Here is a 16,336-nt window from a genome sequence, read left to right as displayed (position 1 = left end):
CTCTCAGAAAGAACCGAAGCTCTTCATAGGGAGTAGACATGTGCTTTATGGATCTTAGAAAAGCTTACAACTTGGCTCCTAGGATGAGAATATTGTGTCACACTGGGGTTATGAGACCCACGGCCAATTTCTGCTGACTTTGAAATTGTATTTCCCAACACTGGAAGCTGTGGCCTATTTATTGGTTGGTATAGTGTGTAGCATTTGAACTTGGGATTTCAACCGACTGAGTTTTTTCAGTTGGTTTATTTTATTCAGTGAACGTTGATGTTTTATACAGACCAGCCACTGAATAGGAAACTTGCCATACAAGTTGTGTCTTTTTCAAAGTGCTTTGGATAGCTCATATAAATAGATACTGAGAGAGAACTGGAATAACATAACCACCGAGCACTGCAACTTCCGAGACATCTGTGTGGATGTATTTTGAAAAACCTGGGAAGAGATCTCTTGCAAATTAATGAACAAAGGTTCTTGAAACTATGATTTCTATCATGATAGCCATAGCGATGGATTTGAAAGATTCGTGTGACAACAGTTAAGCTGCCATTACTTTTGACCTTTAAGGGGAAAAAGAGGGAAGAGGATTTCTGGTGGCTTGCAGTAATGACTTTTTTTAGTGACCCTTTTCATTGATCACCTAGTATGTGTCCAGCCATGTAATGAGTCCAGGATGTAGTGAGATGAGTCCTAAGGCCCACAGTCCAGTGGAAAATAAACAGCAGGATGAGTGCTCTGGTGCAGGGAATTTAGGAAAGGCCTCATGGAAGCAAGGATGCCCAGACTGTATCCTGAAGGATGAGCAACTGTTAGCTAGAGATGGAAGAGGGATGAGTCATGCATCTAAGCCAGAGGAGTGATATACCTTCTTGATGCTGTCTACCAGATACAGGCCAGCTTCAAAAAACACCACCAAATTGGAGTATGGAAGAAATGGAATATTTACCCTTGGTGTGTTTTCCCTTATTATTGCTTGACCCAACTTGTAACTTAATAATTTCATCAGTATACTTCATTCTACATTACACTGAAAATACTGTGTAGCATTTGAAAATTTTACCTGATACTCCTTTGATAAACTGTAGTCACCTGATATGAAATGTGATCATATAAGGAAAGCCCAGTGATGAGGAGGCAGCAGAGGGTTGTCATAGTAATTAATATCTATTAAGTCTATATGTAATATGTTACAGGCTCTTTGCCAGTTGTAACACATCTATTATTTATTGTCTGTCCAGGGGTAGATAGTATGTCTCTTCACATCACTATTTTCCTACTGACTTGCACAGTGGTTGAAACATAGTAGAAATTAAATAAGTATATGCCGAATTAATTTTAAAAATGCCTGAATGGATGGATTCTCAGAACAACTCCATGAGATTCCCATTTAGCATAGGAAATGTGATGGAATGGTCAACTATTTGTGTGTGATACATCCTTACTTGAATGTATGTTTATTATTTCTATTCTGTTTTGTCAGATGAACATTTAGTGTTTATTTTGATAGATACCAGGCATTGAGCTAGAAAACTATATGGTACCCCAGACCTGTGTGAACTCACAGCTTAGCGCAGTCTTTTTAAACCAGTACTTCCTTTTAAGTAACATAAGAATCCCAAGCCTTTCTAACATGAAACTTGGTCTACTATCTGTACATCCCCACCACCTAGGAAAATATTACCAACTATGATTTTCTTTTATTTGTGTTATCAAAACAATAGGTGTTTCTTTCCTGATCTAAGATGACACTATTGAATATGATTTTCAAATGCATGTGTACCACAAAATTCTGCAGTCTCTTCCCTGCCATTGAAACCACCTGGCTGGTCTACTCCAATGCTATGCCTATGTTTTTAGTAAGGATTTTACCACCTGATCAACACATGCATGACGCATCACACACACACACACACACACACACACACACACACACAGACACACACACACCCCTCTTGAGGTAGCTATATGAACAATCTCATTGGACAGATTATTGCATATTGTTCCAATAAAAATAGATGTGACTCTTAAGTTACCTGAATTAGGAAATAGTTCCCAGTCACCCTAACGCACAGAAAGATAGGGAATCCAAAAAGTTGCTTTGTCATGCATTATAAGTTATGGATTAGCCTTTCATGTCTGTCTTAGGCTATTATTTACACTAATCAGAGTTTCCTAAGCATACACCATGTGACAGAAAAAGCACTTAAGCCCAGAGCCTACCGCTTTAGGGTTAAGCAGGGTAGGGGAAGCTTTGATGATGATGCACATATGGATATTATTTTTCATGTATGGATAATAATAAACTATGTAGCACTACTACATCTAGCATCTAGTTTTATAAAACTATTTCAGATTTGTTTTCACACACACCATGGATTCTTCCTCCTTCCCTCGTCCTGTATACATTTTCCACTGTTGATACACCAAATCACATTAAATTGAGATGATCTATTTACATATCTGTGTTCTTAATAGATAGTAAACTTCTTGTAGGCAGAGGCTGTGTCTTGCCCATCTTTGCATCCTTAGTACCAGCCAGGATATGGTAGGTGTGCAGCAAAGAGAATATTCATATATAGAACTGTTGGCAAACTGAAGTATACTGGATGCTTGTCAAAAACCTCAGCAAAATTTAGATATTCCATACACTTCTAAAGAGTAAGACATAAACCACATCTAAAACTTCCATGTATTATTATATTAACATTTGAGGAACTGTCAGAATGTCTAGGTAAAGAGTAATCATTTAAAAAAAATTAGAGCAGAGTGGAAAAAGATGAACTGTCATCCATTTGCAGAAGAATCACCATTATCCATCAGTGATCTCAATAGTTTTTATTAGTGTCTGACTTTATTGATCCCTTATTATAAGAGAGTGAGTGAGATCGAAGCTGACAGATCAGGTAATCTTCTGGCTCTGGTTTTGGCAACTTTGCTAAGTGTCTTTTTACACTGTGGACTGTGGGAGGCTCTTAGTGAAATTGCAAGCTATTGGATTAATGGCAGAGCATCATGAACACATTAAGAATGTCTTTTTAGAGATATAAAATGTGAAAATGACTATAAAGTAGAAAGTGTCAAAAAAAAAAAGATATCACCGTGCCTCTTAGGAAAGATAGCTGTGTTTTACATAAATAATGCGACTCCAGCTTATCCTTCACTGGAAGTTCTTTAGAGATCCCCCAAATTTACATATTACGGAAATGTGTGCATGCTACAGAATTAAAACTGATAGTGGATGTCAGGAGAATGAATAATAACCAAAAGAGCTTTACATTAGAGCTAACTTAAAGAAGATAATTATATATAAATACTTTTGTCCCAAACCAGCTTTTCTGGTTGTTCACTGCCTTCCCGAACAATGCTGCCTTCTGTAAACTATTTCACCATAGACCAACTGATGTCTGGAATGCGAGTGCTCCTGTTTCTACACACAGGGGTGAGGGATGGATTGGTGCTACAAATTCTTACTCCTAAGACCCATATTCCCTAGTAACAGCTTAAGTTAGCTGTTGCTAGGGAATATGGGTAACAGGTTAAAATGGACCTCGAATTTAGTTTACCATAACCAAAATTTTCTGGGAGGAAAACACTTGTTGAAAATGATTTTTGGCCGGGTGCGGTGGCTCAAGCCTGTAATCCCAGCACTTTGGGAGGCCGAGGCGGGTGGATCACGAGGTCGAGAGATCGAGACCATCCTGGTCAACATGGTGAAACCCCGTCTCTACTAAAAATACAAAAAATTAGCTGGGCACGGTGGTGTGTGCCTGTAATCCCAGCTACTCAGGAGGCTGAGGCAGGAGAATTGCCTGAACCCAGGAGGCGGAGGTTGCGGTGAGCCGAAACCGCGCCATTGCACTCCAGCCTGGGTAGCAAGAGCGAAACTCTGTCTCAAAAAAAAAAAAAAAAAAGAAAATGATTTTTAAAAAAAACCTCCCAGTAATAAATTAAAATCATGTCTTCATTTTTGTATGTTAAAGGGTTGACCCTGTTTTCAAGGTAAAAGCAGGATTTAAATTTATTAAAAGCAGGATAAAGAAAAGTCACAATAGGTCATCTTTTTTGTGGTATCCTTGAGAAATTTAGTAGCGTGAAATGTATAAATTAAAAATTTTTATGGTCGGTTTGAAATTCAAAACTTAAGATTTACTATTGATGAAGCCAGTAATAAGATTGCAGAATGTCTTTCTCTTGATAAAGGATCTCTGTGACTAGTTTGTTTCTTTTCAAATATGGTCAGTTAGCCTTCGAACAGTGTTAATGCACCTCCACTTTAAAATAACAGAGTGGAAAGTGCAAGTGCTGTTTCTCAAATTTTAATCCCTGGGGACCTTGGTAAAATTCGGGTGCTGAGTGTCCTGGTCTGGGGCAGGGCCCAGGATTCTGCATTTCTAACAAGCTTCCAAGTGATGCCCATATTGCTGGTTTCTGGTCTACATTTTGAGGAGAAAGGAGGTAGTGTCCAGTCAAAAAAATTGCAAAGTCACGTATATTTATGAATCACAATTATAAAGTCATCTTCTTGTATTTAGATTTATTGGGCCCAGTGAAAGTTTGACAGCCTAGGAATAGATAACATTGATGGAGATTCAATAAATGCTAGAGCAAAGTCCGTGGGTTTGATAGCTTTATGCTGGTCTCAGTGGGCTGTTACTCTCTACTTAAATAAGCATTTGATGATCTACTTAATGAATTTCAAGAAGTCAAAGCTTTAGGCTAAAGTGTGAAACAAAAATGTATTGGTACTCAGTTGATTAAAAAAAATACAATTGAGATCATTTCTGTGTTCCATCTTGTGCCTCTGTGTATTACAAATGTCCTCCCCCCTTCTTCATGCAGAGTATGATTTCTTCCATTGTGAACAGCACTTACTATGCAAATGTCTCAGCAGCAAAATGTCAAGAATTTGGAAGGTGGTACAAACATTTCAAGAAGACAAAAGATATGATGGGTAAGCAAAAAAACATTGCAGCGGTGGCTACATACCATTACATGTCATTTGGGGGTTTATCAAAGTCACATCTAAAGCCAGGTCTTTTGATTGCCCAATTAGAGATCAATTTAGAATGTTTCTTTGGGGGTGGGAAGTGGGTATGAGTATAATGAGATAATTAAATTCAATAAATGTTTGTGTTTAAATCAGCCAAACTGACTTGGTTGTCAGACATGCAGGAAATGGAGGCGTGAGGAGGGAAGCTGTCATTTTTTAACATCTCAGTGAAGACCTAACCAGGCCTTGAATAACTAATATTAGCTGTGATTTCTCTCAGTGATAAGTCCTGCTTTTAGGTTTTTTGTTTTTGTCTGAGAAAGTGCCTATTTTCATAACCAATTTTTAAGGAAATTAAACTTCTTGAATTAAACTATATTTGTAGTTTCCACAATAGAGATCAAGTGAATTTTATCCCTGTAACCCCCAGCTCCCATGGATGGGCACTTTGATAAGCATACTGCTTTACCATCCATACCAGAGCAGTCATTGTTTCATTTCTAAACTTTTAATTCCAGGATCGCATCCTGTCTTAACACATAACTTTAGGTGAATATTTGTTATGCAAGAAGTACACTAAAATCTGCAGTGTAAAATGACAGATAAAAGTTGTGTATGGTACCTAAGCATTTAGATAATGGCATTTTCTCCCTGTTGAGTCTGTTAATATTCTCAAAAGCAAACACTGTGATTAAGGTTAATGTTTTAATTTTATTAATATTCTCCTTCACATACTTGTACCCTCCAAAAATATGTTTTAAGGGAATATAGGAATGGGCATTATGTCCTGTTTTAAATCTATTTCTGTTTATTCCTTTACATTCATTTAATTTTTTTCTAAAAAATTTTTAAGAAATAAGAAAACGCAAATGTTGAGCATGTTTTAGCTCTTAATATTTGAAGAGAAACCATCCATCTACCAAAATGGATTCTTTGCCTTTTATAGCTTAGGGCTGTAATGAAGACAATGCATCATTTTTGGAATAATTGCTTGAATTACTATTCTCTGTGAATGGCCCACTTGGGCTGATAGCACTGGTAGAAATTGAAGGTTTCTTCCCCAATTCTTAGTTATATTTTTCATGTATCAGGAACTATAGCACTGTGATAAAGTTCATCTAAATATAAAACCTGCATATTTAATGAAAAGAGAATTGATGATTAAAATCAAACTAGAGTCTATATGTGGGAAGTCAGTATACAGTTTGGAAAGTCTTATTTATGTACAGCTTCATGCTCAGCCTTTCCAGTCAAGAACATCAAACCAGTCTCCTTCTCGTACAGCAAAGCATTTACACACTCAGCCAGTCCTTTTGAGGGACCTAGCCAAGGGAGAAGCATTCATCCTGGGTAGGCGGGAATAAATTGCAAAATCATGACAGCATCACCATTGTACCAGAACGATTCCCTGCAAGATTGTCTTTTGCATCTGGTGATGGTCATAGCTTCCTGAAGAAAAAACATTTGGATCTTAGCAACACTGGGTATTATGCTGGCTTGATACACAATACATCACTTGCTTTATTCTAAAAAGTATTTCCAGATATACCTACCGCCCATCATGGTTAGAATTAAAATGAAACAGTGAAACAAGGCATGTAAGATATTCAGCACAGTGTTCCATATACATTCCTTTATTATTATTGTACCCATTTTTATTTATTACATTGACTACTTTCATTCACTGCTAGGTAAAAATTGAAAGTAGGTAACATTTTATGTCATACTTTTTCTTTTACACCTTTTTCCTAGAGTACTAAAGGTAATGAATATCATGAGAATATATTTGTACATTTTTTAGTTGCTTATTATAAGCTTATTTTCTTAGCTCAGCTCACTGTTTATAGTTGTCATTAAGCAAATGACATTCTTTTAGAAGCCATTTTAAAACATTGTTGCTTATAAGCCTTCTTGGGGTAATAAGTGAGAGTGAACAACTAGTTGGAAAGAATTTGGTATAATTGATTTTATGCCTTAAATCTAAACCACATTTTAAAAATGAGATTAGAAGTGCTGTCCCACTTCCAAAGTTTATAGAATTTTTCAGAAAAGGAGAGCAAAAACACAGCCTGGTAAGTTGCAACTTACGCCCTGAGCCTACCCCTTTTTAAATTTAGGAAGTGATTAGAAATCTTTATCAATGCCAATCATTGTTGGCTGAATGTGATTTTACTTTTTGTCCACTTTAGTTGAAATGGATAGTCTTTCTGAGCTATCCCAGCAAGGCGCCAATCATGTCAATTTTGGCCAGCAACCGGTTCCAGGGAACACAGCCGAGCAGCCTCCATCCCCTGCACAGCTATCCCATGGCAGTCAGCCCTCTGTCCGGACCCCTCTTCCAAACCTGCACCCTGGGCTCGTATCAACGCCTATCAGTCCTCAATTGGTCAACCAGCAGCTGGTGATGGCTCAGCTGCTGAACCAGCAGTATGCAGTGAATAGACTTTTAGCCCAGCAGTCCTTAAACCAACAATACTTGAACCACCCTCCCCCTGTCAGTAGATCTATGAATAAGCCTTTGGAGCAACAGGTTTCGACCAACACAGAGGTGTCTTCCGAAATCTACCAGTGGGTACGCGATGAACTGAAACGAGCAGGAATCTCCCAGGCAGTATTTGCACGTGTGGCTTTTAACAGAACTCAGGTCAGTTGTGTTTCATAAATGGTTCTGTGCTGTCTCCTCTTTTCTTTCTTTAGTTCCATCTGTAACTAAAGTTTATCGTTTTACTCTACTAACATTTTCTCTCTCTCGATGTGATCATATTACATATTCCTGGTAGTGCCTCAATTTTATCACTCCTTTTCCTGTGATATATTTCTGAAACAAGGGAAACCTATGTGCAGATTGTTCCCAATTCAGGGGCTTTGAGAGACTAATTAAATGTCAAATATATTTTAAACTGGTGTTAGCTATGCTTTTATGTAATGGAATCATAAAGTGTTTGTAGTAGATGGGTAAGAAGAGTTTCATGACTTGGTTAAGGCTCATGTTCTACTGATATCAAACTTAAGTATATAAATGTTCCCTTAAGTATATAAATGTTCATTTATAAATTTCCCTTAAGTTTATAAATGTTCAAACTTAAGTATATAAATGTTTGTTATACATCGTTGTTGTTTCTTTTAATACCTTGGGAGCAATAATCCAGTTAATTCTAAGCAGCCGTTTTGGAAAAAGATTACATGACTCATTAATATAAAATGCTTCTAAGCTTTGTGCTCTCTCTCGTAATATTGTCTTCCAAACATCATTCTCTAGACCAGGCATCAGCAAACTTTATTCTGTTATTGACCAGATAGTAAATATTTTAAGTTTTGAAGCACATATAATCTCTGCTGCACTGGTAATAAAGCAGCCATAGACAATAAATGAATGTATGGTCTATGGCAATGGATATGGTAGTATTTCAGTAAAACTGTTTACAAAACAGGCCATGGAGTAAGTGTGGCTGGCAGGCCTTAGTTTGCAGACCCATTTTTAGAGATTTTACTATCTGGTTATACACCTCATGTGTACACCTTCGTCCTCCTGGGACAATTCCTGTGACGATATTATCTATCAGCATGGAAGATGTTGAGTCATGGATAAAAAGTGATATATATGAGAGGTCATAAGATAAAGGTATTTGAGAAGCCCTAAACAAATTGACTCTGTTGAACTGTAAATGAGATTTTTTTTCTTTGTTTGGAAACTAGTGTGATACATGATATATATGGTATTTAATTTTGGCTCGGGTCCACCAAAAACAAATAAAAAAACCATAACTTGGATTAGAATGAGGACATTATGTCTTTTCAACTTTTTTGTTTTACCACTGTTCTTTCGTCAATTTATCTTGTTTTTGGTCCTGACTCACATTTTCCTCTCATATTAAAGTTATTTTGTTTATTACATGATTAAAAGAATAAAATTCTGGTACAGAAATAATCTAGTATTAATTCCTAGTTGGCAGAGTTTCCATACCTAGGAGAATCCCAGCTGTGACTTATTTTTGGCTTCCCTTAACTAGATTGGGAGCAGGAGACCTGACAAAGCCTTTAATTCAGTGTTTGTTTTCAGTTGATTCATCTGTTTTTTTGTACGTTTGCCTGCTTTTAAAAGGGCAAGTTGCACAAGGCTATGTCTCAAGTTAAAATTCTATGGTTTCACCTAGTTCTATATCTTTATAGCTTAAAAAAAGTGTTCATTATCAGCTGGTAAATGTAATATGACACCTATATTCAGTTGGGGGATAATTATTGAAAACGAATGACTCAAAAGTCAACCCTATAGGTATTCCTGTTTCTGGTAGCATTCTTTATTTTAGTAAATATAGTAACTACTAATAATTCCCCCTCCTAGGCAAAAAAAAAAATCTCTACATAACAGTTCAATAATGCTTTTTGAATTGAGTTAAAAGCCCACAAAGACATCATGGCATAGACACAAATGATATGTATATATACAGTTACTGGTAAGTGTTTTAAAAATTGAGCTGTTACTTCTTAAAGCACTAAGTAAGTGTCCTTTATATAGTGAAGAATGCTAAGAGGGTAGAATTCAGAGAAATGAGGATAAAGTTGCCACCCATGGTTACAGCTTTTCTTCTCTTGGGTTATGATGTTACAGCCAGTAACTGTAACATCATTATGAGGAGTTGGCCATTTGTTCTGGTTTTGGTCCTTAAAAGGACAAATTCCACAGTAGCTACAGGATTTGTTACCAGAAGAAAGGCAAAATTTTCTCTTTTGTACCATATTAATCTCTTTGAAAAAGTAATCATCTCTGTGATTAATATCAAAAACAGTGACTTTATTTTCTGAGGGTGAGAGGAGAATGAAAACCTTGTACAGCTTGATTATAGGTACCTCTTTATCAGTAATAGCCAATTTAGAAAAAAGTTACCAAAAAATTATTTGGTGCCCTGGATTATGAAAGGGTTTTAAAGCTTTATATTCATAATTGGTACTTTTCAGTCGAAGTAGATGTAGGGCCATATTTAAAGCTGTTTGACTTAAGAGGAAATTTATACATATATTTAAATATTAATTCCTTGAGAACTAGCTTTTGCACATGCAGGCATGAATGTATTTTCATTGGTCATTCTTAAAAACCACACACATACATACACAGCTGCATTTATTTTTTAATGATTATGCATTCGAACGACTGCATGTAGTGTGTTTATTTCAAAGTGTATGCATTTCAATAAAAGCAGGTGCAGAGTGAGGATATGGTGTGAGTGTGGAGTACGAAAATACACATGCTAATGCATATGTATAGGCAAGGAGCTCTGCAGAGTTCAATCACGCATCACACATTTGTGTGCACCTAGTACAATGTGCAATTTCAACTCCAAGTTTAAAAAAAAAAGGTTAAATATATACATACAAATACAAAGTTACATGATAAGGTCAGATAAAGACATTGTTTCTTATAGACAGTATTAAAACATTAATAGGATAGATAACACTGTTACGAATTGAGAATTATTTTAGTCATTGACAGCTCTGTATAACTTTAAAATCCTGGGTCTTATGTTTTAACTCTTGAGAATTTTCTCATCATCTTAATAGGGTCCTCTACATTAACACATGACCCTCTCTTATGAGTTTCACATATGACTATTTTATTAAAGTCTACCTTTTCTGGAAATTAATGGTGAATTTGTATAATTACTTGTTTTAAGGAATTTTTCCCCTTCTGAATTGATGGGCATATGTTCTTTAATTGCTATTGAAGGTAGCAGCTTTTAGCATATGTCATTCATTCAGCTATATCTACTTGATGTCTTTTTAATGGAAACCTATGGCTAAAAGTAGTTGCCAAAGCCTCTAGATTTATGCTTTTCAATTCACTTTTCTATCTTATTTCTATTTAAAGGTTCTGTTACATGCAAATACATTCTTTAATACCCTTTAATTTTTAAAAGAATAAAACCTAGAGTTTAACTCTGATCCTACTCTGTGGCTTTTACTCCCTTTTTCTTCCCCCTCCCCTGTCTTTGGTATACTTTAATTTCCTGTAAAATAAAGAATGAAGATGGATTATTCAAAACTGATAACAGTAATGGACCATCATGTAATGTTTTATTGAATTTGAGTTCTGTAAATTATGTGGTGGAGAGAAATTTGCCTGCTTAAGTATAACAGAAATTGCTACTCTGTTTCTATAATTCTTCACAGTATAATTTTTAAAAAGTTCACTATCCATATCACTATTGAATAAAAGGTAAAAAGGTGCTATTACCCCAACGTGACAGCTCTCTGGTTTGCCTGCCAAACGACAAGAGATAAATGTGTCTACTTACAACTTACTTGGCATGAGTCCAAGGTAGTAGGTGGAGTTTGAAAATTGCCTTTCACCTGGACATGTGATTAAAAATTCACCAAACAACAGAGGCAGGTAGCCTTGAAGAATATTCTATGTATTTTCTTTTTAAGAGGGAGGTTACATCAAATCATATTTTCTTTTTGAGGGCTTTGAAGTTCCATGAAGCTGATAAAATCTATTTGAATCAGTGATTATGTTCAAAGAGGAGACAAACGGGAGGCCAGACAGGCTTTTTGTTCAGATTGGCAGTCTCTTTCACTTATCTGCTGTTTTAAATAATTCATAATTAGCTTTTGGAAATACTGATCATATTTATTGGAGGTTTTTTTCTTTCTTTTACAATTACTAATGACTTTTACTTACAATAACTGTTTTTGGAATGTAAAAACAGGTTTAGGAATTCAGCAGTAAATTTATTCTTCAGTTGAAAAAAAAATAGAACTCTCACTTAACCACTATGTAATGACAATGCAAAATAATTTTATATTTTCATATATATAGCACACATCTAATTATTGGTAAGATGTCAAGTCCCAATGAAAGGCAGCTTCTTGTTTTCAATAAAATTAATATTCATGAGGTACTGGTAACTTCCTACTTCCTACGTAACATACAAGTTCTCAGGTTCTTTTCAGACACAAGAATGACTAATGATTTTATTTAAATTTGTTGAGCACCATTGATTCATGACACTGACGACATATTTTTGTCCTGATGTTTCACATAGTCTATGACATAAATAAGGTACATGATGGCCTTGGCATACTATTTTTTAGCATGAAGCATTTTTGGTAAAAGGTCACTCTTATTGTCCACTGTGTGAGGCATTACTACAAATGACCTTGGCAAGTCTATATACTATATCTTCAACTGTAGGAAATCAGAGATGGTGACCACATGTATCTTGAATTCAGCATATAAATAAGAATGCCGCTATTCAAGTAACAACAACCTGAACAGGACCAAAACATGCATTCCCATATCTAGGATCTGATAACAGTCATTTTGCATCCAAAATGATTCTAATGCAACTTATTATTATTTTTTTTAGTAATTATAACTAATAATAATGTTTTCTGACAATATTTTCAAGCATTTCCACCAGGGGGCACTCCCCTCATTGAAAGCTCTGGGCCAAAAAAAAAAAAAAAAAAAAAAAAAAATCCAGAAGGTTTCTAAAACACCTGAGACTGTCTACACTGGCTTCTTTAAGCCAAGCACTACATTGGCTCTTGAGTGTTTGAGGGTTTGCAACATTGCTTTACACCATCCACATATTTCCGGCAAACAAAAAACTTTGTTCCAGTAGAATCATTAATGTAAGTGGAAGTAAAATGCTTTGCCCCTAAAAACGCTTGTAAGCTCATATAGGAAGTCACACCAACATCAAAATATAGATAGAGAACGTTTAAAATTTTCTCCCAAGTAACATGCTATCTTCCAGTCTAAGCCATACGGAAATGACTTAGTCTTACGTTAGCAAGACTTGAGAAAGGATATTATTTTGTATGTTTTTCTGTATTTGATTTTCTCACTATAGATCTCTGCTGCCTCAGGAAACATTTTTGATAGAAATATGTGATATATTACTTTGTTATTTGGGATTTTTAAATATCTAATTCAAGTTTCCCAAATAACATCCTAATATTTATAACTATCTTATGCCCTAATCTAATTTTTTTAATTATTAGACAGTTAGGATAAAGAAAATGCCACAGAACTTTTCACTGAAGGCCCAAATGATTGCTAGTAACTACCACTAGAATTCACTCATGGATAGCACATCTTGTTCTTAAGTTTCTATCACCTATTTGTGACTATTTTTTTTCCATTGTGGTCTGCATACACATGATCAATCCATTTAGTAAATATTTATCAAACATTTATGTGATAGACATTGTGCTGGGATGATGAAAGTGAATATTAGAGTATTATACTCAAGGAATTTGTAGCATACTGTGTTTATACTGATGTTTGCATGTATCCATTTTTGTGTGGTTGATAATATATTGCTTTGTCAAACACATTTTTTAAGACATAACATTTGGTGGAGAGGAGGAGTAAAGAGCAAAGGTTAATTTTTACACCCATTTTCAAACTTTTTCTTTGAGACCTGAATGTTTTACTTTCAGTATGACACGTCAGAAACAGTCAATCTAATTAGTTGGCCTTGTGCAAATTAAATAGCTGAATGATTGACTGCCTGACTGAATTTTAGTTAAATTGACTCGATGTTTTGCTCTTGTGTAGACACAGTTGCAGCATTACTCCTTAGTATCCTAAGTAAAAGGACATGTGCCCTTCATATTTCAGTCACATTTCTTAGGGTAAAACCGAAAGTTCAGGTCCAATTCCTAGGCTTTAGCTGTAAGAGACTAAGTGAGAGACAGCTTTAAAATGGACTCTTAAGCCCTCTGCACCTATTAAAAGCTTTTTAAAATACCGGCTTATAAATCACTTAAAAAGCATCAGTATTTTTGTATTGTCTGCACCCAACTGCTACACTTAGGCACTATGGTACATTATCCTTAAATCTGGGAATAAAACCAGGTTTGCACTTCTAACAAACCATGTAAAGAACAGAAATGTTTTAACCTTGGGGCTCCATTGTTGAACATGACAACTTACCTTCCTTTCCCCAATATACCTTTAACCATTTCTGCAGGATACTGGAAAGTAGATTTGTAATTTATATAGAAATCTTGGCAAACTTTTATTCTGAAGCTGATATTCTGGCTAAGTGAAGAAATGAAATATCTCTTGCTATTCTAAGCATTATTTCATGTACAAGATTAAAAAGAGAAGGGCTGCTTAGCCCTTATAAAATAGAAATTTTTCCCATACTTGTGTTTCATATTATGTCTTAAACACAATGGGGAAAACCACCTATTTTTGAAAGAGTTCTTCCAAAGTTAATAGTTGAAAATTGATATTCTGCTATGGGGGTGGGGGAAGTCACCTTAAGAGTTTTCTAATGGTTTATAAATTTCTTCTATCACTAATAACAATTTTTATTCCCTAAGAAATTTGATAATTACAGAATTTGATATTCTTTTCCTTGGCATGCTATGATGGATTTTTGCAATGTTGAAAACTAGTTAATGTATTTCAGATCTTATCTATGGTTTTTAAAGTTCAAAATTTAAACCTGTTACCAAATGGTATAATACAGCAAGATAGTATTTAAAATCATTTGTGATAGTCAGTGAGGTTCTCTGTAATTGGTAAATTGAAAGGGTCATGTGATGTCATGTACTTTGATAAGTTGAAGTTTAAGGAATAATTTTAAACATTGCCTGTGAAAATACAACATAAACCTTAGGTGATGCTTTAGTAATAATCTTTGTTCTAATATGTTAAAATTCATTTTTTGGTATTTTCTTTGAAAGTTCTACTTCTCTAGAAATGGCGCTGTATCTTTACATATTGGGCTGTAGGCATTCCACCGCCTTTGTCTAGGCAGCTTGAGAACTATACAGTTCAATGCTGTTGCATTATGAGGATTTCATTTATTCTTAACTTCCCTGGATCGTCTCTCTGTGAAAGATTTCATGGCAAGTTAAGCTACTCAAAGGAAGGAGACCAATTAGGCAGTTTCAGTTTATGTTATATGTAAAGCAGATGCTTAATAAAATTAAGAATACAATTGAGGCTCTCTTCTCTACCACTTCAATTGTAACTAATATATTCCTATGCAGAATTAATGCCTCTGACTGTTCATTTTCTAAACAGAGTGGAGAAGAAAAGGGAAGGATCACCGCTGGCTGGGCAAAGCAGGGGAGCAGGCTCACCCTGTGCCTTTCATTTCCTGCAGGGCTTGCTTTCAGAAATCCTCCGAAAGGAAGAGGATCCCAAGACTGCATCCCAGTCTTTGCTGGTAAACCTTCGGGCTATGCAGAATTTCCTGCAGTTACCAGAAGCTGAAAGAGACCGAATATACCAGGACGAAAGGGAAAGGAGCTTGAATGCTGCCTCGGCCATGGGTCCTGCCCCACTGATAAGCACACCGCCCAGCCGCCCTCCCCAGGTGCAGTCTCCTTTTCCTCTTTGCCTTTATTTGTTTTTCTTTTCTTTTTCTTTTTTAACACTTGAGGAAGAATCTCAGTAAAAAATTAGATAGATAGATACATAGATTTAGATGTTTTTAAATTCATAGAGTTGCTTGAGGAGAATTTGGTCCCAAATCATTAATTCTGATATAAAAACAATAAGCTACTAATTAGAGAGAAGAAAATTGCTTTGTGCTCCTTCTTTCTTTGGGTTATTTGGTGGTGAAAGTAGTCTTTAAATGGGATATTTGTCTCTACTATTGTTATTAAGTAAAGAAGTATTTTAAACTCAGTAGAAAAAGAATAAAGTTGTTTTTTTCCCCAACTAGTTTTAGAATCGCTATTTGAATAGTAAATAAATAAAAATAAGTAATTTCATTTGTATTTATACTTTCCAATATGAACTGCAGCTGGTACCAATTACACACCATCTCGTTTGTAATCTTTCATAATTAAGTTTAATAAAATCCTTGAAGGCAACTTTAAATGGGGCTGATAAGGAATTCTATCCATATTGCAAGATATGGGCACACTTTCTTTTTCTTTAAGTTTTTGTACTTTTTAGGAGAGAAAGTCGCCTTCCAGGTAACTTTGGGTATATGACTGTATTGTTTTTTAAACTAAGTTTAAGAAGTAACCTCATAACTGTGAAAATTCAGTAAGTCAATTTGCATTACAAACCATTAGATAAAAGTTTCCTAGTTAGTGTATTAGACTCAAAACCACAAGCAAATGTATTTTCTTATATGTTTAGCTTGTGACATTTACAGCTCTTAAAAATAAGGTCAGCTAAAATTGGATAAAAATTGAACATGGAAGAAAAAGTCTAAATATTTGTATGACAATGTCACAGTGAAATTGTATCTCGATGTTACTTTATTTTCAAAGTAGAAATTAATCATACATTTTCATGTATAGAAATTTAGAAAAAGCCCATCCAACACTAAAGAATGAAAGTGCTACAGATACTCCATAAATAAGAAA

The 16,336-nt window shown here is 35.3% G+C and overlaps 1 protein-coding gene across 21 annotated transcripts in view; it reads left to right on the top strand.

Moving 5' to 3' along the window:
* The window catches only part of SATB1 (SATB homeobox 1), a 100,336-nt gene that overhangs the window by 43,860 nt on the left and 40,140 nt on the right, over positions 1 to 16,336 (top strand). For all 21 annotated transcript variants that reach the window (XM_078354378.1, XM_035278754.3, XM_078354372.1 and 18 more), the window contains 3 exons: positions 4,840 to 4,951; positions 7,180 to 7,634; positions 15,118 to 15,330. In XM_078354378.1, coding sequence (XP_078210504.1) covers positions 4,840 to 4,951; positions 7,180 to 7,634; positions 15,118 to 15,330 — 780 coding nt within the window. The remainder of the gene's footprint in view (positions 1 to 4,839; positions 4,952 to 7,179; positions 7,635 to 15,117; positions 15,331 to 16,336) is intronic.

Source organism: Callithrix jacchus, chromosome 17 (assembly GCF_049354715.1).
Source record: "Callithrix jacchus isolate 240 chromosome 17, calJac240_pri, whole genome shotgun sequence".
NCBI lineage: Eukaryota > Metazoa > Chordata > Mammalia > Primates > Cebidae > Callithrix > Callithrix jacchus.
This window is presented reverse-complemented; position numbering and strand designations above follow the sequence as displayed.